The sequence below is a fragment of the Odontesthes bonariensis genome, chromosome 1, assembly GCF_027942865.1.
Source record: "Odontesthes bonariensis isolate fOdoBon6 chromosome 1, fOdoBon6.hap1, whole genome shotgun sequence".
In the NCBI taxonomy this organism is placed as follows: domain Eukaryota; kingdom Metazoa; phylum Chordata; class Actinopteri; order Atheriniformes; family Atherinopsidae; genus Odontesthes; species Odontesthes bonariensis.
The window spans coordinates 22,700,269-22,725,086 of NC_134506.1; the positions used below are offsets into that span (position 1 = coordinate 22,700,269).

A 24,818-nucleotide genomic window follows, 5' to 3' on the forward strand; every position below is an offset into this window, starting at 1 on the left:
CTCTTAGCACGTTATTTCCCCTGTACTGAAGTATTTTCATAATCGTGTAATTTGTGTGTGTTCTTCAATGTGGACCAGATATGTTGGACATTTGCAAGGACATGTTAGATATGAATAAAACTCTGACATGAACCGTATATAAGAAAAAATGTTTTGTGAGGACAGCTTTCAAAGCAACCAATATCTTTCAAATTTCAGTTTTTTTATCTGAGGATTTTAAGGTGTTCAGTACTCATTTCCTCTGTACAGACAGACAAATGGTGGTTATGTTTTGTGTACAGCTGCTGTATTCAACCCAGTTTCATGAAAAGCTCTTAAGAAATGGGCGAATCGTGACTATAGTATGTGAACTTGAAAGAGGGAAACAGAACTCAATCTCGTTGGGAGTTCTCACAAAACATTAAATTTAATTTCTCAAATTTTGTGGCTAAAGTAATTACACTTTCAATAGATACTGAGCAGCACTATACTTTGGAGCGTCACGGATATAGATCTAATGTTTGTGAATGTAAATGCTACATGAAGCTTTCCAAATCAGGATTTGCTGAATAATTGAACAGAACATGCAGCTTTCTGTATAGGAAATATGTGTAACAAAAGTTGCTTCATCTGCACTTGATTCCCAGTTTCATGGAACTGCCACTGACAACGTCGGCACTGATTCAAATGTCTAAGTGGAAGAGGCCAAACTGAGTTCAGTGATTCACCAACATTTCCTTTTAAATGTGGTTTGAGGTACAGGAAGATAGTGTTTTTTTTACAATTCCAACGTTCAGTGAACTGTAGGGAAAAAAAACCCACCGCTGATAAAAATGACATGCATACTTTCCGTGTTCATCTTAATTCTGAATTCAACGTGTTCTGGTTCATGCAGGCAAGATTGAACTAGTTTGAAACCTTTTGCCATTCATGTTTTTCTAAATCTTGACTTCCCAGTGATGGAGAAGAGCATAGAATTCATAAAAAATAAACCCTTTTGTTGAAAAACGATCAGAAAATAATCAGTCCCAGGCAAATCTTTCTATGAACGTTTAAATAGTGTCAGAAAGGGATATTACTTTAGGTTCCAACTAAAAGGCTGCTATCATATTTAATGTTTCAATGACAATGCAAAACATTGATCCAGAAACATGACCACATCTGATACATTTTGCTCCATCTTTAAAATGTTCTTGCATGCAGCTCTCAGTTATGCAGCATCATAGCTGAAAACACAGCACCCCCTTCTGTCCTAAAATGAATCCAAAAGCTGCATCCAAGCTCTTCTGAATGGCTTTTGCTAATGTTGATCTATTCTACTGGATAATAAGGTGCTGTGAAATTTGCTTACATCCTTTAATAACATGAAAATAAAGCAACATTCACAGAGTAAACTGAAATCCAGTGCTTGGCATTTCATTTTCTTCTTGCATGAAATCTGTCATTACCAAAGTGATTTAAAGACATTCACACAGTAAATAAGTCATCTTTTTAGAGTCAAGGTCTTTTTGTGGTTTATAATAAACTTATTGAATATTATCAGCTCAGCTGTTTGAGCTCTTTTTGCATTCCTCAACTGTGTTCAGCAAAAAGAAAGCAAAGAGACATTCCCCATTATTATGTACTTTGTAAACCTGGTTTTATAGCACCAAGTTTCACACGAGGATACAGTGTCTCCAGTTGATTATCCCGAAAATATGCACGACATTGAATGAATGCTTTAATCATAAACCTCTGGATAGAAACAACGGACGGTTTTTCACTGCTGCTTTCTGATCTTGTGTAAATGTAATAATATGCCACTTTTTTGGCATGTACAGCGGTTTCATTTGCTTTCCTGTTCTTTTTGTGACTTGATCAAGGTCATGTTGTTAGGTTCATCAAGAGTGTAAAAAAAATAAAAAGCTGTCTTACTGTCATTGTGTCTCAGTCAGAGTGAAGAAGAGGCCACAACCAACATTTACATTTACTGGTTAAAAGCATCAATGTAGCACAAAAAACAAAGTAGAAATTGCTTTAGAGGACAATAAAGCTTTTGAATACAGACAGCATAGACATTTTTTTTTATAAAAACGACACCATTAACAATGTTAACTTAAAGTTTAGGCTCTGAGCAGAAGAAGTGACTTTTCTGTGGCAGCTTCTAAATGAAAAGAGGACTCCTCAGGGGTGATGTGCGTACTCTTGGCTGCTCTTTATTTCAGTTCACCTCGACTATTGTGTTGTATCTATAGACAGACACAAAAGTCAGCGTTTAGAGTTAACTGAGAACAATATATTGTATATATCTGAGTTAAATGAACATATACATCCTATGAGAATGCCTCTGACACACTGTTCATCACAAAAAAAGCTTTTAGGTGCTGAGAAGAACTTATATTTTAGTATTTTCAGGGACATTTCTCAACAAAACATCACAAACCAAAATCACTCTGGAAACACATCTAGACCACATGCTAGACAGCAGTGTATGAAAGTGAAGGACGGTGGCTCATCATTGTACTGGATTAGTAAGTTATGATGAATATTAATTTAACATCTTGACGATTTCAAGTCATTGTTGTTTTAGTAAAGCAAAGACCGAGTAACCCTCTCAAAGTCAAAACTGTGTTTGTAAAATCATGCAACACATCAGATATTTTATGTCACTGGAGGTCCAGTCACCTGAGCTCAGTGTGCATTCCTGAAGAGTTTCTAACACAAAGCTGATGTTTGTTTCAATTTTTTTTTTCCTTTCTGTTTACTTTCGACGTGCACACATGCAAACAGAATGCTATGTGGTTTCATATTGGAATATTTGTGTGGCTTTTGTCAGGTCACTGTGGTAATATAACCAAACATGGAACTGCTTTTTGTTTCCATCCTTCATTTTGAACTGTTTATTCATCAATTCAAAGGATGAGGCATTGGCTCAAAACTGAAAAACAGCAATGTTTTCAGCAGAAACCTAACATCATCATCTTTTAAAGGCTGGAAAGAGAGCATGTAAAATGGCCTCCGCTGGTTATGTGTCCTTGATTATGATAGGTGCACACATATTGCAACTTTGGCTGCCTGCTACGCTGTTGGTGAACCATATAATTGAGAATCCCAAGAGGGTGAAAAGAATTCAAAAGAATGAAAAATATTACCCTCAAGGGCATTACATCTTCAATAAAAACAGAGGAGCGACTCTTGCAATAACCAGTTTTCCTGCTGGAAAAGAAAACTTCTGTTTAAGTTGCCTTTAGTTAGGGATAACATAAATGACATCCCCTTTAAGACAGATCACTGTATTAAACAGTAGATCTGAAGTCCTGTGAGTAAGATATTATCACATATCATGTCAGTGAGGCCAGTCAGGGTGGAGGTGTGCTGTTGGTTCCCAGCTGGCGCAGCCAGAGGAGAGTGGCCACAGAGTCCGCCCGCCCTGTCCTGACTACAGCTGCCTCGCCCCCAAAAAGGGTTTTGAAGTCACGTGTCTCTGATGAAGTGCAAAACTTCTTGAAAGAGCATGCATGGTTTACTGAAAGACTATCATGCATCTCAGTAACTTAATGTTTCTGTTAAAAACTGGAAGAGAGGCAGGCTGCCCAGTTCCCAAAGTTTAATTCATATCAGAAAGCCTCCCAGTCTTATCACAGTCCAGCCTCACTGGAGCCTCAGGATGATATTAAAGGATCATTCTGATGAAGAGAGGGACAATCTCTGCTCCCTTATTGGATCAACCGATTTGCTTCACTCATTCAGCTTTGGGCTCCAAATGATATGAAGGTTTAGATATAGTGTGACAACGAACGAATGAAGAACTTCTGATCTTACAATAATTCTAGAAATGAATTGATCAGCGGCCTTTCTTTTTCTCCACCCAGTAAGCCGAACAGTGCTGATTTCACCATAACTGTAGTGTCCCTGACCTTGCAACTCCAAAGAAATGGGAGAGTCCCAGGCAGAAACTGACTTAAATGACAACTTGAGATTATTAAGACATTTGGAGGAACAAAAGCAGACCCTTTTCACAGGGTCAACAGTTTTAAGTACTCATTGAGGTGAGCACCAGTTTGAAGAGCGTTTTTTAGCTCTCAGAGGACCAGATTATATAATGGCTAAACTGTTAAATCTTAACCAAACAAACAGTCAATTTAGCCTCAAGGTCCTTTAAGTACTGTAGCTGGTTTGGAGTTTCAAAATAAGTTCAAATTTTCTCTCTTTATCTGAAGGACCACTTATGCAGGTCTGTTCTGAATTTATGCTGCAAACTTCCTTCTTAACCTTCAAAACGGCTGGGTTTCTTTGTTTTTTTGAGGGGGGGGGGGGTCCAATGAAATAAAGATGCCTCAGATCTGCCTCAGAAAAGCTTATGATACGATTTAAAAAGCTCCAGAATTTCACCTTGAATAATGAGTGAATTATTTTGTTAACTATTGGTTAATATTATTTTTTTTAACTAAAATATGTTCAGTCGAGTTAAAAGGAAAAAAAAGCTGGAATAAAGCCCACTTTGAATTTTTGATTTGTTCTTTTTTTTTAGCATCCGTTAGTCGAATAATAAGACTGGGCCATTTAGTTCCACTTCATTCACACCTTGCGAGTGCATCCATGAGTTCATTCCCAGGACAGATCGAAGATCAGTGACAAACATTGAAGCTACACGTTAGTCACGTGCTTGGTTAAGACAAACCTTAAATCACCTCAAGCCCTGAAAATGTTGACTTTTGTGTCAGTAATTAATTTATGGCACACAACCATGTGACCATGCAGGGGATCACCTTCAAAATGCCATTTCTCCTAACCATCCGTCTGTCTCACACGCTTCATAAAAGGCAACAGCTGGGTGAAAAGAGAAAACAGGAACTCAAACACTGACAACAAAAACAGAAATTGGAACAGATGAATGCTCAAGAGAAGAAAATGTTTATGAGAGCAGAAAAAAAAAAACACAGACATTCATTACAAAGTTGGTTCTCTGATGCCGACACCATTCTACATGTATCATTTGCACGACTGTCATCCTGCTGCACAGATGTGCATGCTATACAAGTCCAAGTTGGTGTGTGTGAAAAGAATTCTTTGGTATTACAAAACACTGATGTTTTTTCATCTGCAATGCACAGTAAACAAGACATTCAGGTCATGCCACATGCTGCAGATTTTGTCATTCAGCACTAAATATCTCAAATGTGAGAGCAAAACAAAAAGTGCTGTCATACTGTAAACACTTCAAATAAGGCCTCTTTGCAGTCATCACTGTCGAAAAGTCTTTAAAATTCATCTAAATCTAAAGCGCTTCATGAGCATCATTAGATTGTGTATCTAAATAAGAAGCCACCATGTGGCTTACAGTCAGAGGTTTGCTGTAAAAAAAAACAAACAAAAAAACCCAACAAGCTTTGGAATTATGGCAAACGCATTCAAACACATCACAGCATGCACACCACTTCTACAGTCCACAGCAAATCTGGCAAATACAAATGCAATTGTTTGTAATGTTAAACATGAGGGGTAAAAATGAAGGGTTGGGGTGACTCATTTTCTCTTCATGCTTTTTTCAGAGTTAACAGTAGATGGCAGCAAAACAAAAGCTAAATACTCCACCGCATTGAGAATAGTCCACAGTTTCAGAGACTCTTTGGTGTCATTTATGAAAAACGTATTAAAACAAAAATAAATGAAAGCGGTTCATACGCATAAACAGATAGTGTACAAATAAATGTTAATATGCCTGTTAAACACAGAGAGGCCAACATGTCTTTGAAAAAGAAATACAGGCGGCACAGGCACGTGTGTAGAAACAAAAAGACAACCTGTGCGGTGAGCACTGTTAGCATGAGACCGGGCTTCTGTAACAGTCTACTGCTACGGTGACAAGACAGATAAAGTGCATCGACTTTTTCAGTCATAGTCCCTTAAAAAAAAAGCTGATGCGAGGCAGAATTTCCCAAAAATGAGAAAATGTCTCAATTCTACAGCAATGTTTAGAGGTCTCAGCAGTCTGTAAGGCCTTAAACACATTGAAAATGGTCTGTATAATTAATTTGTATTGAAACTCAATTCAAACAGTTAGTTCACCTCATTTCAACATTACCGAGCAGTTTCCATATCCAACCCACGGCAAACTGATTCACTTTAACAATCATTTTGCGACTAACTGCCCCAAATAAACTGCACAAAGTTGCAAAAGCAGCTGCCAGTGTATCTTCTTTGGCTGGTGCGTGAGAACATCGAAAACACTGGCAAATCTACTTACAGTGTCATCATAAAAGATAAGTAAACATTATGAAGGTGCTTGTACACATTTACAAATGGCAATTAGGTGAGCATACTCCAGCCAATGTGCATCTCATCCACATATTTAATGGCATCATGGAGTAATGTTCAGTGTTAAATATTAACAGCAGGGGTCTGCTGAGGAACTAGATGAGTCTGTGCCCGATTTGCTCCTGCAGCCAAATCAGCGTAGGCTGTAAAGAGCTCGGCTCATCAGGCACAGCCTCCGAGTGCATCTGCAGCAGTACCTCTTGTAAAACAAACAGCAGGGGCAAACCTATGCTCAGTAGCTCATACAGCAACGTATAGTCCTGGGCGTTGTCTCTCAGGTGGCCGCCGACGGCCTGTGCAGCGCTGCGTGCGCGGCGAGACAGATACCAGGGAGCGTTACACACAGCACGAGTCACACTCAGGGGCCAGCTCAGCTGTTTGCTGAAGAACGGACTGCAGGTACCTGCTGCAGGTTGACTCTGCAGGGCTGCTGTATCGCTGGACTGTGAGCCTTCTTCATCAGCAGCACATAGCTCCTGAACCCCATAATGATTCTAACAGAGGATGAGGCAAACAGAAAAATGAGACGTTTTACAGATAACATTGTTAAGAATGGAAGGGATAAACATGAGAGGTACTCACTGGGCGTAGAGAGGGAGTCCTCCGCACATTTGTTTGGTTGTTGCGTTGATCAAAATGAAGTTTGCAGTACAGCTTCCCTGTAAGATTACAGGACATGTCAGGACTGAGTATGTAAGCAAAACCAAATGAATGCTGATCCAAATAAATATAATGTAGCTTCATCATTTGGTGACACACACCCTCTTCTGAGTGGAAGGCTTGCGCTCCCTGTCGCAGAGCAGAGCTGCAGGTTGAACAGCGAAAGCACTCTCTGTGGAAGTACAGCCCCTCGGCACAGACCCTCTCCACCATGTAAACACGCTTCTGGCATGAGTGACACTTGTCACCCGACTGGGGAAACACCCTTCGTAGTGAACCGCCCTGGGAGAAAGAAGAACACAATGAAATCACTGACAGCATATAAAGGATGAGCACTGATATCAAAAACCTTGTTTATGATTTCAAGCTTCTTTTTCAATGATCATGTCCCATCATGTCTCAAACAAACTAACACCATTGTGCTCCTGTGGATGTGTACTGGGACAAGTACATTGGTCCAGTGACTGAGCCCACACATGCAGCTTCAACTCCCATCAGTCAGTCAGAACTTAAAGCTGCAGTCTGCAACTCTTTTTCAAGCATAATGCCTGGAACTGTCCGGGGATTCTGAAAGTAGTACATTAAATACCCCAATACAAAAAAAAAAATGAGTTCTCTAGGTCCCCTATATGTCCCACTAGGTCCCTCCAAAGCCAGCAGGTTTGTTTACAAAATTGCAGACCGGACCGGTAAAAGGTAACCAATCAGGTTACGAGCTGGGCTCTGCTGCCTGTCAATCACCGATTGTGCACACGCGATACAAGGTAGGCTCGTCCCCACGCTTATTTATCTAGACTATTGAACTTCATTACGGGCTAGTCTACTTACTGTGTCTTCCATGATCGCAAATGACAGGTGAGTTGATGAATGAGGAGTCGTGTAGGCGCATCTGGCGTGCACGTAGACGTGCACGAGTTCTCATGTGTTTTGATGGGGCGGGACAGGAAGTTGAATAACTTTTTATTTTTCGGTTAAAAAATAAGCATTTCTTGCATTTTGCGACTACGGAGGTCACCGTTTTCAACTTCAAGCGTTCTGATAGATCATGTAAACTCTTAAAATGCCAAAAATGAGGACTTTACGTATGACAACAACAAATCCTGCAGACTGCAGCTTTAACCCATTTAGGCCGGGAAAGCATTGCCGCATTTCTACCTTTAAAGCCGGGGGCGCTGTTGCGTTATTCTACCTTTAAGGCCGGGAAAGCGTACACGTCTTTTTTCATGTATAAGGTTGTTTTGGACCAATTATTGACCTCTGCGCCAATTAAATGCATTATAATAGACACGTGAGAGTGTCGTCATGTTCCTCGTGTCATTGTTTTGAAGTTAAGTTTCATCGAACCAAGCATGGAGGACTTTCAGTGGGAAGACATTTCAGACGGTAGCGATTGTGAGGAGTTTCTTGGCTTTGATGACGCTGATGAACGTGCTGACCCAATTGATGCAGATTTATGGCTAGCACATATGTTTGAGGATGATTTTGAAGGGTTTGAATGTGAGTGGAAGACTGACAATTACCACCATAATCGAGAGATTTCAACCGCACACCAGCGGTGAAAGTCGATTTACCTGCAGATGCCACACCGTTGCAGGCATTTAATCATATTTTTACTAAGGAGCTTTGGGCGCATCTCGTTTCCGAGACGAATAGATACAGTGACCAGGTACTTCAGACTCCAGCTCGAGCAAAGATGGCAAGGTGGTCACACGTAACTGTGCCGGAGATGAAAACATTTATTGGAATGTGTATGGGCTCCACTGCCAGTACGAAGAGATTACTGGCGATAAAAATAAATAGATAAATAATTTAAATATAAAATTTAATTTAATTTTATTACTGTTTTCTAATTGAAAATAGTGCTGTTCCTGCACTTTACTTTTTACATTTTCTATTTTCGTGAAGGTGTATAAAAATAAACTCAATTTCCAAAGAAAACCACAGGTGTAAGCTCTCAAATACTTTTTGAATTTTGTTTCTATCTGCTACAGAGGCTGAGAAATCAATCATTTAGTAGGCGTTGACACAATTGCTGAATTTCCAGAAAAACTTCAGGTTTTAGGGGGTCTTTCTGAAATCACCCATAGGTTTTACAGGCATTCTTTTCCAGGCGTCTTAGGCCTAAATGGGTTAAGAGGCCTCTCAGATCAGTGGTGAAACATCTTCAAGAACTTAGAAAACAAGTCAGTTTGGCCTCTGTTCAAACACTCAGGATGAATTACAACTGTGAAGCAGGAGATGTTGCTATATACTGAACTGCTGTAGGTGCGGCTCTAACATCTGGCTGTTCAGCTGGGTGGAGCTGCTTGGGTGGAGCAGAGAAACCCACAAAGTGCCACCACAAAAAAAAATAAAACACACACTTTTCGTCTGTGAGGGCTGCTGGTAATTAAAAGCAGAAAGAAGGGGCAGAAACAGCAGCTGAAGCAAAGCTCTCATGCAAAGCACAGTGCTTCGGTAGATTTCTTTCTCTTATTTAAAGAAGAATCATGACAAGAAACATTCCTTTTTATATGTATTGTCTGTCGGACTTTGAGGTGTTTACCACTGGAACAAACATTGTGAAACTGTAATCTGTTCTGAAGTTTGAACTATACTGGGATAAAAAAAAAATAAAAAAAAACAACTTACTGCGAGCGTGACATGCTTCAACATGCAAATAAACACTCTGTGAGGGGCAGTTAGTGCGCAACCCAAGAGTGGGTTTACAGAGCCAGCTATAGATAATCACCTTGAGCACATCTGAGCCGTCTCCTGAGAACAATCCCCTAAGGTGAACAGCTTTTTCCTTAACGCTCTTTGCATGAAACTCTCTAACCTGTTGTGTCTGAGCTTTTCTCTGCAGAATGACAAAAGAAAAGTCATCAGTCTCTCCCTCTCATTACATTCACTCACCAACACACGTGGAACTCTCTGCATTTAGGCAAAATTAAGCAGATCAATAGCCGCTTCGTGATCAAAGGCCTTCTGTTCTACTTTCTCTGTAAAAGGCATCTAAGAGTGTATTGTCGAGACAGAGACAATAGCTGCGCTGTGTGGAACGTCGGCTGCCTTATTACATTAATTTCACCACCCCACTTGATGTGGTTACTCATACTGCGCTGGAGCACAAAACTGAGACAGACACACACATACTCCTGGAAGAGAAATCAAAGCCGAGAATAACACTGTGAGCCAAAGTCACAATTCAAAGCACATTCATAAAAATAACTTATTGTTTAATCCCTAATTTTTATGTTCGTTTCCATTAATGCTTCACAAGCTGTACTTTTTGAAACAACGCACTGGTTTGCAAAATCAAAAAGTTGCAAACTTGAATTATTCCCGTACTAACCGCTGTAGTTATTTGACATTTAAAAGAGTTGAAGTATCAGTGCAGCCGACAAGTCTTTACCATCCACTGTAAAAAAAAAAGATGGATGACCTAAGATTGGGACACATCTCAATTGCCCTCTGCTGACTGGCTGCAATACAAGTCATCAACCCCTTCCACTCAATGTTTACGGACGGAACATGTCATTACACGTGTAGCATGCACATTGTACCCTCATTGGAAATTAGCGTGTGCACCTTAGTGTTGCGTTTCAAACCATACCGATTGGAGCCGGAGCCGATAGATACCCATGAGCATTGCGGAGTAATTTGAGGGGGGTCTGAATGCAGATTAAATTCCTTCTCATTGCACTCAAAAGCTACATGTTAGTCTGTGTTTGCAGGTTATTTTGGCCAGTGCATAAATGTATGCCGTGATATAAAATCACACAACTGTGATGTTTAAAGAGGTTTAAAGAGAAGATGATTGATGGTGACTCAGTAAACTCCCTTAGTTGGAGGTAACAAGTTTTCTATTTCTCCATTCATAAAAATAAACACAAAGAAACATGTATTATCCATTTTTAAACTATGACATGGCTCAGCGCTTTGGCAAAATTGCCCAGTTTCAGTGGTTCGTGCCTTGATGCCTGCGAGTTTGTTTGTTTTTCCTCTTGCAATAATTTGACAAAATCTTGTTTGATTACAAATGTTTGCCGGGGTGTCAGATATAAAATAGAACTGGTAATAAACACATCAGAGGGGTTGAAAACCACTTCAACCGTTTGAGAATGAACTGTTCCAAAGTTTAAGGAACATATGCACAAATATTTGATTCATATGCAAAACACAAGAGGATATATTAAAGGCGAACGAGCATGTTGCACTGACAAAATGCACATTTGTTAGTTTTAAACAGGGGTTTAAAACTAACAAATGTGCCTAAATATAGGACAGATGTTATAGGACAGATGTTATTTTTGTTAAAATAACAGTAAAATATCCCATTGTTGTGGGGGGATTTGAATTTATGAAGTTGTCAAAAAAAAAACTAGAATGATTTACTCCTACTACAACCACTTCTGTCTCAATAAAAGCTTAAGTCCTATAATAAATCATTCAGAATGGTGATTAAGGCTGCTAATAACACGTAAAAACAGCTTATATCCGTCTGCAGTCCGGCCAACTTGTCCCACGAGGACCCAAACTGCCCAGTAATCCGCCTGTGTGCGTCTGTCTCAGCTCGGGCCAGCTCTGAAGCCCTGCTCTAGCCATTTTTTGTCAGGGAGGATAATTGGGGGCTGACTTCATCCAACTACACATTACACAAGCAAAAATGTATAATCAGGACATAATATATAATCAACATTCGCTCAGGGGCTTTTTTGGAGGATCAGAACATGCAGCAGTCTCAATGATGTAAAAAAATAAAAATTAAAAATAAAAAAAAAGGACAGAGAAGAAAAAAACAGACAGAAAAGCAAGAGATACCGTTCACCTCAGAGATGTGTTCATCCACCTCCTTGAGGCGATGGAGGACTCTTGTCATGAAATGGATAGCTGATTTGTGGGATGGAGGACAAGCAGGGGGTTCTGGACTCTCAGGCTGAAGCTGGGGCTTCGTCTCAGCAAATGTTTGATCAATATGTCTGAGCTTCACTACTGAAAACGGATGCTGGTGCTGAGACTGGAGCTGGGGTTTGGGCAGAGTCTTTGGAGGAAGGCGCACTAACTGTTCAGCTGCTTTTCTGATACTGACTTCAAACTGAAAGGAATAATACACATGACAGCTCTTTAACTCCACATCTAGAATCACTTCGAGACTGTAGATCATTTAAGGAATCATACAGGTGGTTTTGTAGGTTTCAGACCACTGACTGCCAATCACAAACACCTCACAATATTGCCAAAAATTCCAACATATGGCACATTTTTTCAGATTGATTTACTATCCTCATGGCAGACATTAGTCATGCAAGCGTAGCAAAAATAATACCATGAAGGTAATCCATTACAGGGGTCTGTCCCCTTAACGTTTAGGTTATGCAATCATGTCAGCAGAAAACTCCTTTCAAAACATTTCAATTTATCAAGAATAAGAGAGGCAGTCGGACGTCTGAGACTGACAAGTCAACAGCTAACAGCTAAATACGAACGAAAGGAACCGTTACAGTGACTTTTTTAACTTGTGCTTGCTTTTTATTTGGCGTATGAATTTTACTTTCCAACGACTTAGCTCATGAGCACAATGAAGAAAAACCAAAAAGGTGTCATAAAATGTCAAATCTGTGGCTAAATTTGATAGTTTTAAACTAATCTGGTGCCAGAGCAAAAATTTTCCTCGTCATCATGAAATCTTGAAATAAGATATATATACAATGTGCTGAGTTTAGTTTTTGGGAGCCTGTATATGTAACCTTTACCGTGTTTAGTTCAGAAAACGTTGAGCCTCAAATTCTTAGCCCAAAATTTCCATGACATCTGTGTGGGTGACATGACATTCTACATCTATTCTGCATCATAAGAGTGCCTCAAATCCCTCCTTTCAATGATAAGATTTACAGACTTTTTCTGACCCCTTTGTGCTATTTGTGCAGCTACACACTACCTGTGTCACAGGAGGAGGTTTAGGTGGGACCGGAGGCCCGAGTTCAATGGGCAGACTCTCACTCAGGTAAAGATCGGGGAGCAGTGAGGACCTCTCACAGTCTGACTGAGGTTTTGCAAAAGATTGGAAGAAATGTTGATGAAAAGGCACAGAAAGAAGAAAAAAGCAGAAACGACAAAAAGACAGAAATAACAAAGAGAACTTTGTTGGATTAGCAAAAGGAAAATTAAGTCTTACTGAAAGCATAAAACACTTCTGGACTGAGGACGACAACAGAAAAGAGCTCAAGTGGCTGTTTTAACTTTGTGTACACAGAAAAGATGTAAAAAACATTTGTTTGCAAGGAGATAAATAGATGGGTTGCTACAACATCGTTTAGAAATGAATTTGTTCTTGGATTCTCACCAAAAGAAAAAAGAAACTTCCCACGACAGCTAAATGTGAAACTCGTTGATGTGTTTCTACCTGTGTTTTGCGGACGATGAAGTTGTTTTTATTTTCAAACTTGGCCTGCAGCTGGGTAGCCATTGAGCGCACTTTATTTTCTTTGGGATCCCGATCAACTTGCACAACAGAGCCATTGCTAGACAGATTAGTGGCCTGAAAAGGAGCACACAAAAAGACAGCAATTCAGCGATATATCAAAAGCCGCTCTAATAGATGCATTAACAAACGATACATGAACAAACCTCTTCCAAATAGCAGAACTTTCGCCTCCTTTTGTAGAACGGGTCTGTACCGTCGGACTTCTTCTCATCCTGAAAGCAGAGTTACCCATTAAAATGCAGCTATTTTTACAGTGAAAAACAGATAAATAAATCAGGTGGACATGCAAATAACAGTCGGGAGAAAGTGAAAAGTCTGTCGTGTTCAGTAGATCAGATTAAAACACCTGAAGGTGGAGTTACCTTTGGCACCCGTTTCCTGGGCAGGGCAAGATTGAGCACATTATTTTTACTCCTGACTTCCTTGGAGGGATAATCTTCATTGTTTTCATCCACTCTTCTGGAATCTAAAGCAGAACAAATAACGTACAGAGTTTAAACATTTTCCATAGTGTTCAGCTGTAAACGTGTTCTCCCTTCTATATAAACTTTCCATATAGGAGGCTATCTGAGTACTGTGGAGAAAAACAAGTACCTTTATCAAGAATCTCATTGGACTACAGTCCATAGCTCTGGTATGCATACACAATCCTGTCATACAACTAAATCTGATTGAAAGGATCCATCAGTGGATATTTGGAACCCCAACCAAATAAGAGCATAGAGACAGCACCATCACAGCAGGCTTCAGTACAGAAGGGAGAAGTGCACCTGATGCAGGTAGAGGTGTTCCTCGGAAGAGTTCGTAGAACCTGGATAAGTAGGAGGTCATCTTCGTCTTGTCCAGCTCCGCATCAGCGCTTAGTTCATTCGCAGATGTGAATGGTCGAATCCCAAATTCCCGCTCGCTGATGTCTAAAGCCAGCTGGAGGTTGGCAGCGTGATCCTCCTCGTTTAATGAGTCAAAATCTCTGATGTAGGCAGTAAATGAAAGAAGACCCGAGTTAGTCAGAACATGGCAACGGAGCAATTGGGACAAATCTATAGTTGCTGTATGAAACTTTCAGATTTTACTGTGATATAGTCTGAGTTGTCAAAATTCTAGACTGTTTGCTTCTTTCCGTTTTCTGGAAAACCGCCTCAACAGTACACACATGCAAATCCACTGCAACCCATTTACCTATGACCTACATATCTATTGAGAACAAATGGTAAGACAGGAATGTGGCAGTTAGAAACTGAAACTCTTTGAAGGAATTATTTTCTGACGGAGCCTTTTCATACTTTAATTTCAACATGTCAGGTGACTTGGCGGTGAGAGAGTAAATCTGCGCACCGATATGAAAAAGTCACTTGGAATCACGGTGGAATGAGTTAACAGAAACTTATCTTAGACATCAAACTCCCAACACTGCACAAGAACTTGTTTCGTAGACTGCAGCACAACATGGCAACAAACTACTTCTAAAAGCTGCAAAAAAAGGCTCTGCTGTCTCTACGTACACTGATGGAGCGCAGACACTGTGAGAGGTAATGTAAAGAGAAGAGCAGTAACCTAGCAGCGGCAGCACACACAAACACTGTTATTCAGTGGGAGGCTCACACTTTCTTTTTTCCCCGTGAACCTGCTCCCCTCTCGGCTCCGCTGACAGGCCTGCATATGAAGGAGCGAGGGGGGAAATGCCAGCCGTTCCTGGAAACTTACAGGACCACATGAAATTGCACTGGCATGTGCTTAAGTATAAAGGCAATAATTAAAGAGTGAGGGGATATAATTATTTTTGTACATGTAGTAATCTACAGACACATTGACTCAATCCAGGCTGCAACTAAAAGTGGAAAAATACAGTAAGAAGCAGTTTTTTTTTGTTCTTTGGCCTCTGGGAAGTTGTTTTTCTCCTAAGCTCCAGATCAATACAGAGATTAGTCAAGTTACAGAACACAGCATTAGATAAAAACAAAAACAACTTCTTAGAACAAATGAAACTTTTAAGAAAAGCCAACATAAAACGCAATGTACTTTTAGGATAATGTTGTCTTATTGTATCTTGTGAAATGTGGTCGTGATTTTGTGAAAAGTGTCTTGAAATGAAGGCAATGAATGAAATGAATTGAAAAATACTTATTATATATTCTTCGCTGATGTCATTTCTAAAATGTTTTTATCATGAAATTGTTGTTTTTTTCCTGTTTTGCTCTTTTATCGTGTTGTTTATTTAGTTTTTTTTTTAAATTTATTATCCAACTCCGTTTTTCACAAATGTTTGATGGTAAGTGTTTTTTTTTTTAATGTTTTGTCGCTTTGGTTTAGTTGTAGTGTTCTGTGGAATGTTGCTTTATGTGAAGTGCTGCGTTTTCCATTTCAGTGCTTTTAAATGTTGCGTTTTCCACAATGTGAAATTCAGTTTTTTCCGTGTCGTTACTTTTCATTAAAAGTTTTTTCTCTTACTGTGCTGTCGCGCTTGCATGTGAAAATGGGGCATAGATCGTGTATGTAGTCGGTGTGGCTTTTCCGCTGTGGTACGTCGACACTGAAAAAAGGTATGTTTCTGCGCTAAAGGTTATTTTGGCAGGTAAGTGCGGGTATTAAACAGGTAAACAAAATCCCTGGTTCCTTAAAAGGTACAGCTACACCACGAGAGTGAATGCACACTGGCAAATGTTAGCATAGCTATTGAGCATCTTTTTTTGTAGGTTATAAAACACAGTGAAGCAGGTTCCAGGTTGGCTTTTGATCTAACATTCAATGTCTCTTCTTTGCCAGTGCTGGAAATCAGAGGCCTTCCAGCTCGACTTGGAGTCCTGTCAACCACAGGGTTTTTTTTTTTTTCTTTTAGCGAACACTAGGCCGAGGTAGCATTTGTGTACTCGCAGTCCTAAAAGCTTCTGCGTCCAGCATCATATTTTCCCACATAAAACTCCTTTGTTTACACTTTAGAAAACAAGACATCTGTATATTATGTCTCCTCTTCCATCTGTCAGGAGGTCGAGAGCTCAGCAGGAGACACAGACCAAAGAGCCGTTGCTCAGCGCATGTTATTTAACAGGCCTATAAGAGATTAATCTCCCCAGAAAGACGGTGGAGAGTTCATTTTACAAACAAAAGGACCGGTATGGTCATGTGAATGCATGCCTGCATGCCTGCATTAAGTACTGTAAGAGATGGATTTATGCAAATGACAGTGGTTTCAGAAAGGCAGAGGCCGCTATGCAGACTGGCTCAGATAGTATCAAATGTGTGTTACGTACATCAGCTGCGGTTTGAACCTGTGGATGAGGGCACAGAGGGCCATGCCGCTTCTCCAAGAAGATGTCAAGTCTGTGATTGACACATTTCTGTAGCCATCTGTCTGTTTCTGGCACCAGGTAAGAAGCCTTGAAGGTCTGATCTCAGACTCTAAATAAGGAAAAAGGGAAAAGCAAAAAAAAAAAATAAATAAATAAATAAATCAGTCATGCAGACCCTCAGGAAGTTGCAAAGAGGATGATATCATAACCGTGCTTAACAAACTATGTGATATTAAACCAGGTGGGAGTGGGTACTGAGGTATGTACACGTCTCTGTCTGGACTCGCTCACTGCCCTTGCGGTATGACTAATGTTACTTTAGTAAAACAAACAGCTCAATACAGCACGAAGAGCTTCTGTGTCTGCTACAATAAGACTTCACACTTTAATCAACTTTTTCCACACCAAGTCAAATATTTAGTTTTTGCCTCATACATTTAAACATTATACTGTGTCATTTTGAAGACAAGAGTATAGAGTTACGTTGAACTTCAAGATTGTGATATTTGTTTGACTATTGCATGAAAATCCTCTTTCAAAGCTTGAAGCCACTTGTAAAAGCAAAAGCTCAGCTCGTGACTTACTATCTTTTAAACCAAAAGTTAATAATGGCTACTCAATACTTGCGTTCCATGAAACGGAGAGAAAACAAGAGGAACGATTTTGGCCACAATGTTTAGAGCAGCAGCCATGCTTCGAGTCTGTCAATTTCTGCAACACTTACCCCGCCTGCAGAGGTTAACGGGCCGACGTATGGTAGCAGCACGCTCCAGAGGGCAGGAGTTCAGCTCTCCACTGATGTAAAGATGACGCACCTGAAATAAGAAGGAAAAGGGAAAAATGTCTTCCCTGAAAGCATTTGTAAAGCTTTATTTGTTTTTAAAAAACGCAGAAGAAGATCTGCTCACCTGATGAGGCCTGACACAGGAGGAGATGAGGTTGGGGTATCGAGTTCCAGGATCTATGGTGTACTGTTCAAAGTTTTTAGCAATGTTTTCAGGCTTTGTTTGTGGTAGTAGTCGGTAAATACTCTCTCTAAAAGACAAAAAAACAGCATGGTTATTCACATCACTATAATTGGGACAATGCAGAAAAGTCCAAGCACACAATGTCGAGCAGCAGCGATCTGCACAAAATGCATATAAACAGCTGTATAGTTTTCAAACATAACGTGTGCCTACCTCTCTGCGAGCACTTCTAGGACTGTCCGACCCTCAGCCCAGCTCTTTACCATCCAGGCCGTATCAAAAGCAGCCAGGAAGCCTCTGGCACATCCTGTTCCCATTGGCCAGAAGGGCTGCAAAGGAGCAAATGTAGCAACATAACTGTGTGTTAGTGTTTCATACACAAAGAGACAAAACAACTCTTTGTATGCTGATATTAAAAGAGGGTTGAAATCCATTTGTTTTTCATTTCTCATTGTTAGATGTAAGGTGGCATTTTTATAAGCGTGTTGGCCAAGTAAAACAAAAGGTGATATAATACAGATACACATGACATGATATGCACCCAATGAGACAAGTATTGCAATAAAACACCTGTGGACAGAGCTGATGATGGGGTTGATAAAGTAGAAAAAATCCCATGCAAGTGTGCACCCTTCTAAGTAACTCGAGAAATCATGTTACTTATTTTTTTCAGTTTCCCAGACTTGCCTGGAATGTGAAACATGCTTTGGTGCTCTGTTATTTGTTATGTTTTACTTGTCACATACCAGAAGTCTGACTTCAGACATTAAATAATTTACACACATACCTATTAATGCTCGTCTGTGTAAGCATACAAATCAACCCGCGCATGTCCATACAGCCACATTTAACGTTTCCCTATATGCACATGAAGAACATAGGAAGATGTAAAACCACCGGCATCTCATGACAACATCGGGATGAGTGCTCGTACCGGGACGAGATGGATCAACTCAGACTGGGGCAAGAACTTCGACTACAGCTGCCAGTATTGTATACGAACACCCCCCCCCTTTTCCGTCTCATTGACCTTCACCCTGCCGCATCTGGCCACATTGTCCCGGGCACCCGGAACCTGAGCTGAGCTCATTTACCTTACTCAATTGGTCAGGCCTTTCCTTACCTCTAACAGACTGTCGCCAACCAATGCCACCAGCAGCTGGTGTCCAAATCTCTCCCTGGCCAGAGCAGCGTTCTCAGAGGCGTACATGCTTGTGAAATCAAACATCGCGACATCTGGCTGCCCGTAGTGGTTGATGGCAAAGTCAAGCTTGGGAAGTTGGTAGTTGGTGCCAAAGTCAGCGGCCTCTCGGGCGTAGCTCAGAAGAGCTTCCTGGTTGACATTTTCACTGCTCAGCAGCATCTGAGTGTCAATGTAATCCTGTTTGAACAGAGGCCCGCCGGGAGACAAAAAACACACAGTGTAGGCATTTAGCTTCTTCAGATGACAGAGATTTATTTCTGCATGATCGGTTTTGTAGAAATGTAGCACACAAGAGGGAAAAAAGCCCCACTGTATTTTACCCTTTACCCAGTCTCTTCATGAGGCTTTGCCTTTTACCAGGCCTCAACTATACGTAATAAACAACTATTCAATGACTTATATGGTTAAATAAGCAGCTATATAAAAAGATAAATAAAAAAAATGAATGAATGACTAAAGTTTATAAATTATATAGAAAAATGTCAAAATCTAGACCCCTGAAGATCTGCCCACATCTCTGATGTTAAACCGACATCAAATTAAGTTAGACAAAGGGGAAACCCTGTCTGATTATGAAGGCATTCTTCAGTTTAAACTACAGCAGTTTTGACAGATAGTTACAGTCCAGTACACGTATGACAGTTTCAGATAAAATAAGAAATTCTCCTAAATTCCGTTTTTTTTAATTATACTAAAATATCATAAATTCAAATGAATAAATTGGACAAAAAAAGTGAGACAGCAATAAAATGTTTTAAAAATGACTGTTGATCCCTGCACTTTACATGTTTTTCTTACATTAATGACAACCCCTTTGTCCAGCAGGCTTTGTTTCTTAGCAGTCATGACAAAGTAATGTGTGTTGTCCTTGTAGTACACAATGTTCTCCAGATCGATACCTGCAAGAAATGAGAAATTAGTTTTTTTTGCTACAATTCCAAACACAGAAAAATCTCTTAGTAGTGAAGGCTAACTGTTATAAAGCCAGTTAATGTACTTGCATATAAATGTTATCTTACTATACCCACTATACTATAATTGTTTACCAGTTTAGAGTGCTTTCTATAGGGTGTGGCAGGTTTACAAAAGCCTTTCATTCATTTAAAATACGGCATTGTTTTTAGTGAAAGGTGATTATCGGAATGTGTTTATGTGGGATACAGCATTTTATAGATTAGATGTCTTTTAAACGTTGTGAATAAGACGGCTTTTCACCTTTCACACAAACTTACAGTTAAACAGTTAAAATAATTTCTGATGAGGTATTTCCTCTGCATTGGTCATACTGTACTGTGTAGAATATTCATGTTCTTTAATGAGGAAGTTTAATCATCCATGTTTCCCTACCTGTCACCTCTTTGAGGTCAAGAAAGAACTTCTGGTTGAAGATGAAGGCCACTCCACTAATCTCCTCCACTTTGGCCTCTGCGGTGGTGTTACTGTTGATAAAGTTGGCTGTGATGGCGATTGCCAGTTTACCTCTAAACTCCTTCCTTTTGAAACCTGGGACAAAGAAAGAAGCAGTGGGAATGTGGATCTTCCCAAGCAAAGCAGTCCTATCGGCTTGTCTGTTCAAACCAAAAGGAAATCTAGCTTTATACCATAATTACAAGGCAGCTTTTTTGGATTAAAAGGCAGCTTAGCCAGGGGAAGAAAAAAGTCATGTATTGTCAGAAGCACAAGGACTTAAGTCATCAAATCTATCATCAAAATGGATCATGTTGTGCTGAAGTAATTTTCGGGATCAAAAGCAGTAAAGAACCACGTGTAAAATTGTAATACCATCTGACAGTTTCTTTATTTTTGAGGTGTAACAGAAAAAAATGGTTAAGGTGAGTTTTAATAGGAGTTGGATTCATTGTTTGAAGCTTCTTTGAATGTTCACTTTCAATGCCCCAACGAAAATCCAAAAGCCCCAGGTGGACATCAAATAGTCACATCATGATTTTACAGGTATATTTTCAATCTAAAACAAATGACTTACAGAGAAACGGGGCTGATTCTAAACCCGTGAGATGACAAAGGAATAAAGGGATTTGATGCTCACAAAAAAGAAGAAGAAGAAGAAGAGCTCCATGGGACAGGCAAGCAACAGAATTATGTTTTCTGAGCCTGAGTCACGACATCTCCATTCTGTCACTTTTAAAAATCATCTTTTACATCATCGCTCTCCCCAAAACGTGGCAACAATTAACAGAGCCGCATTGAACTGTGTTACCAAAGCTAAGCAGCACACAAACAGGCAGAGTGTAAGGGGGAAATCATTTCCCTCAGGCTACTTCATAATTGGGGAATGAGCTAAACGTCTTGTTCTGCCCCAGAATGCCCTTTTAAGGAATAAGCATTTGATCTCAATTGGTTGTTAGATCACAGAATTTCTTAGAGAAACACTGAAAACAGTTACAGAGCTGGAGCCGGTCCATCATGTATGCATCAGCAGCTGAACTGAGCCCCAGCGCTGTGCTATTTATGTACAGCATTCGGCAGTTTCATAAGCTTTTCCCTTTGGGACAGATCGATGACTTCATACAAGTTACCAGAAAGTGAGTTTTTCATTATAGCTTTAATGCCAGACAAGTGAAACAAATAAACATAGGGTTCAAATGACGTGTCATTTATCAATTTTATTTATAGCTTTTATCTAATACTTCCATTAATTGGAACTTTTTTAACATGGTTCTTCTGACATTTTAATTCTTTGGTGGGTGTTTAATGAGTGTCTGCACTGGGAAGCTACAAATTAATTTCCCAGTGGGATTAATAAAGTTTTCATGATTTTGCGAGTCTCTTCGATGATCTCAAATGGATGCTACCTGCCCTTGCTTTGTAGTTTCCGAATACTAACTGACACGCCAAACAATCTGGGAGTCGCAGCAGGTTCTAACCCCTTTGTCATCCCACTGTAGTCAGATCTAAAAGTACAGAACATCCTCGAGGCATCCTACACTGCTCTATTGTTCACCGTCTTCTCACCTTCTAGAGTATTCCTGCGTCCGTCAGCCCCCACCACGACATCAAACTCAAAGGTAGCCACCGGGTGATCAGCAGGTCGGATTGCAGCCCTCCACCCGATCTCTGAAAGAGAGAGAGACTGAGAATGCCGGGAAAAAGAAACAAAACCACACTGGGTGTATACAAATGAAAGGAATAGGCTGCACTCCTCCACAGATCAACCAGCAACAAAGCAGGAGAAGCATCACATGATAAGGATTTTTTTCCCCCCCTCAGACACTTCATGGACCACTCTGCCACACTTTAAATCAAATCAAACTTTATTTATATTGCACCTTTCATACTAAAAGTATCATTAGGTCATCAGGAGACACTCTGCCACACTTTAAATGTTTCCGTGCAGAGATGAATGAATAGGTGCGCTGTAGCACTGCTGCTTCCAACTGAGGCTTTGTAATTCAGGCAAATGAACTGTGTGGCGTCGCTGTTATACAGCTAACACAGTGTATGTCTTGTCTTTTTTTCATTATGAATATTCACCATTTTAAGTAGGGACTGTGGTGCTGCAGAAACATGAGGCCGGTTTGAGTGGAATATCACCATGTGGAAAATACATTCCATGAAGTCAAGGGCGCAGCTAAGTCTGTCACAGCAGTGCAGGAGGGATAAATCTGCGTCTAAATTTAGGAGAGGCTCTTGTTGTTATCGGTGTATTAATATTAGAGCTGAAGGGACACACAAAAGTGTGCTGGCATTTTCTTCCAGCGCGCTTCAGGCCAGCGTTGCACGTAGCCGGTCAAGTAGTTATCTACACTGCAGTCTCCTCAAAGCTGAACCGAGGCAGTAAATGTCGTTCTGTTTAAAACAGTGGAAACAAGTGTTTAATCTAATTGTATTATGATTAAGTAGGTGCCGCACAAAGCGGGTATACATTTGAGCAAGACCACTTACAGGGCAGAGTATCATCTATCTATAATAAAAACAAGTGTTTTTCAAGTGTGTGCCAGTGTTTGCCTCTTGTTTATTGGCTGCTGTCAAGGAAATTAAATACTGCAGGATAAGGTCACTGCTGCCTAACCGGGATTAAAGCAGAGCCAAAAGCAGTGGGAGGTTAAACACAGATGCTCCAGGATGCTACACAGTATCCAACTAAAAACACATTAAACTTCTCGTCCCGATCCTACAAAGAGTCGCAGCTGTGTAGTTTCCATCTGTTTCACTCCCCCACATCTCTCAGGTCATAATCCAACAGTCGGTGGGTGAGGAGAAACGCATGGTTAAAACTATTGTTTGAATGCGCGAAAGCATACTTTCATTTTCCTGATCCTCCGGAGGTTCCAACAGATTGACGAACTCCACGTTGATGTGAAACTCCACCGCAACGATCAGGGCGATTTTCAGGAGGATCAGCTGCAGCTGCTGAATGCCTGTTAGATACAGAAACACAGTCATGCAGATGCAAAATCCTGCCAAACTTTGAGTTTTGGTGTGTTGTCATCTTGACATTATTGGCAGCGAATCCTACTTATGCAGTATAGAATCAAGACTTCCAAATCTGAGCTCCCGGGGTGATGAGTTAAACTATCTCGGGGTCACCTATGACCATGAACTTTGGGTAATCAGAGAAAGAACAAGACGGGAGCACAAGCCGTTGAAATGATGGTTCTCTGCAGTCTGCTTTGTTTGTTTAAAGCTGGATACTCACTGATGTGGTCTATGGCCCCGGCACAGAATTTTCCATGAAACTTTTTGGCCCCAAGGCCCCGCAGATCATGGATGGTATAGGGCCAAAGATGGAGCACGTTGTTCCTCGAAAACGAGTCCCTTTTCTCCATCACCACCACTTTGGCGCCCATCAAGGCGAGCTCAATGGCAGTCCGCAGGCCGCAGGGACCTCCGCCGATGATGAGGCACTGAGTAAACGAGAGTGACAAATCGACCTCATTACCAACGCACGGTGCTGAGAAATGAGAAACGTCTTGGTAACACTTCTGTCATATTACCAACACAAGGCTGTGACTCTTCCAGCAGACGAGTGTGAGATGAAACATGGTTCCCATCTCCTTTGTTTATAACACCCCCCCCCCCCCCAGATTATGAGAGGGAAGCAGTACTTTACTGCTCCTCTGGAACATTTAGAGGCTTCGCAGTGTCTAACTCAAGGGCTCTTCAGCCCTCAGTCCAGTCTGAGGATGACTTCCTCGGACCACCTGATGTGTGGAGCGTTAGAGAAAACATTACACGTGATGAAAAGAGTTTGCAAATCCCTGAAGTGATGCATTTATTACAAAACAGCCCCAAGAGATGTGTGTGAACAACCTTTACATATTTCAGGCGTTATTCATGCACCAGTCTCGCCAAAAAAAATGCATGAAGTCAGTTCAGTGAGGTTAGAGCGTCTGTCTGAGCATGTGTGGTTCAACATGATATCATCGCCTTGAATGATAGATGAAAGAGCTGATGCATGTGTGCTGGCAGGCTCCGTCTTTTCTTTCTTTGAACACATTAAGACACAGTATAGAGAAAATAAATTATATGTGTTTGTGTTCCTTGTCTCTCTTGACATTCAGCCCTAAATCAAACCCTACTGTGCTCAAAAATGTCTCCCGTCTTAATAACCTCACCAAAAAAAAGAGCAGTAAATATGTTTTTCCTGGGTTAGAGAGATTGTGGCTCAGCTTTTGAACACAAAAGAGAGGACAGACAGGCTTTGACCAACAGGGTAACAAGAAAGGACAAGCAGGTTCCACACGCATCATTTTCTATAAATCAATCAGATTAACGAGTCTTCGCAAGAGAAATTCATCACAGCAACAAAAAGACGACATAAAAATCCCCAAGATGTCAACGCAAAAACCAAGAAACGCAGCATTCACAAAACACGGAACCAAAACGGAAAACAGAACTAAAGTTCTTTAAATGTGGTGTTTTCTGAGTTGTTGTAACTTATAAAGTGTTTTGGGAAATCTTGAGTATTTCAAGATGCAAATGTGTCGTCTTTCATT

The 24,818-nt window shown here is 40.5% G+C and overlaps 1 protein-coding gene across 8 annotated transcripts in view; it reads right to left on the reverse strand.

Moving 5' to 3' along the window:
- Positions 1-546: 546 nt before the first annotated feature.
- Positions 547-24,818, reverse strand: part of mical2a (microtubule associated monooxygenase, calponin and LIM domain containing 2a) — a 39,620-nt gene continuing 15,348 nt past the window's right edge. For 3 of the 8 annotated variants that reach the window (XM_075460598.1, XM_075460580.1, XM_075460589.1), the window contains exons 3-22: positions 23,519-23,726; positions 23,124-23,240; positions 21,835-21,936; positions 20,209-20,364; positions 19,660-19,760; positions 18,781-19,038; positions 17,871-17,986; positions 17,598-17,724; positions 17,414-17,504; positions 16,651-16,798; positions 14,173-14,372; positions 13,765-13,868; positions 13,546-13,614; positions 13,322-13,456; positions 12,857-12,961; positions 11,747-12,013; positions 9,668-9,775; positions 7,038-7,218; positions 6,859-6,935; positions 4,854-6,770 (exon numbers count right to left, since the gene is read on the reverse strand). In XM_075460598.1, coding sequence (XP_075316713.1) covers positions 6,372-6,770; positions 6,859-6,935; positions 7,038-7,218; positions 9,668-9,775; positions 11,747-12,013; positions 12,857-12,961; positions 13,322-13,456; positions 13,546-13,614; positions 13,765-13,868; positions 14,173-14,372; positions 16,651-16,798; positions 17,414-17,504; positions 17,598-17,724; positions 17,871-17,986; positions 18,781-19,038; positions 19,660-19,760; positions 20,209-20,364; positions 21,835-21,936; positions 23,124-23,240; positions 23,519-23,726 — 3,069 coding nt within the window. In that variant the 3' untranslated portion in view covers positions 4,854-6,371. Of the gene's footprint in view, positions 2,208-4,727; positions 4,789-4,853; positions 6,771-6,858; positions 6,936-7,037; positions 7,219-9,667; positions 9,776-11,746; positions 12,014-12,856; positions 12,962-13,321; positions 13,457-13,545; positions 13,615-13,764; positions 13,869-14,172; positions 14,373-16,650; positions 16,799-17,413; positions 17,505-17,597; positions 17,725-17,870; positions 17,987-18,780; positions 19,039-19,659; positions 19,761-20,208; positions 20,365-21,834; positions 21,937-23,123; positions 23,241-23,518; positions 23,727-24,818 lie in introns of those variants that run through there. The other 5 variants (XM_075460606.1, XM_075460623.1, XM_075460616.1 and 2 more) reach the window with 5 other exon arrangements.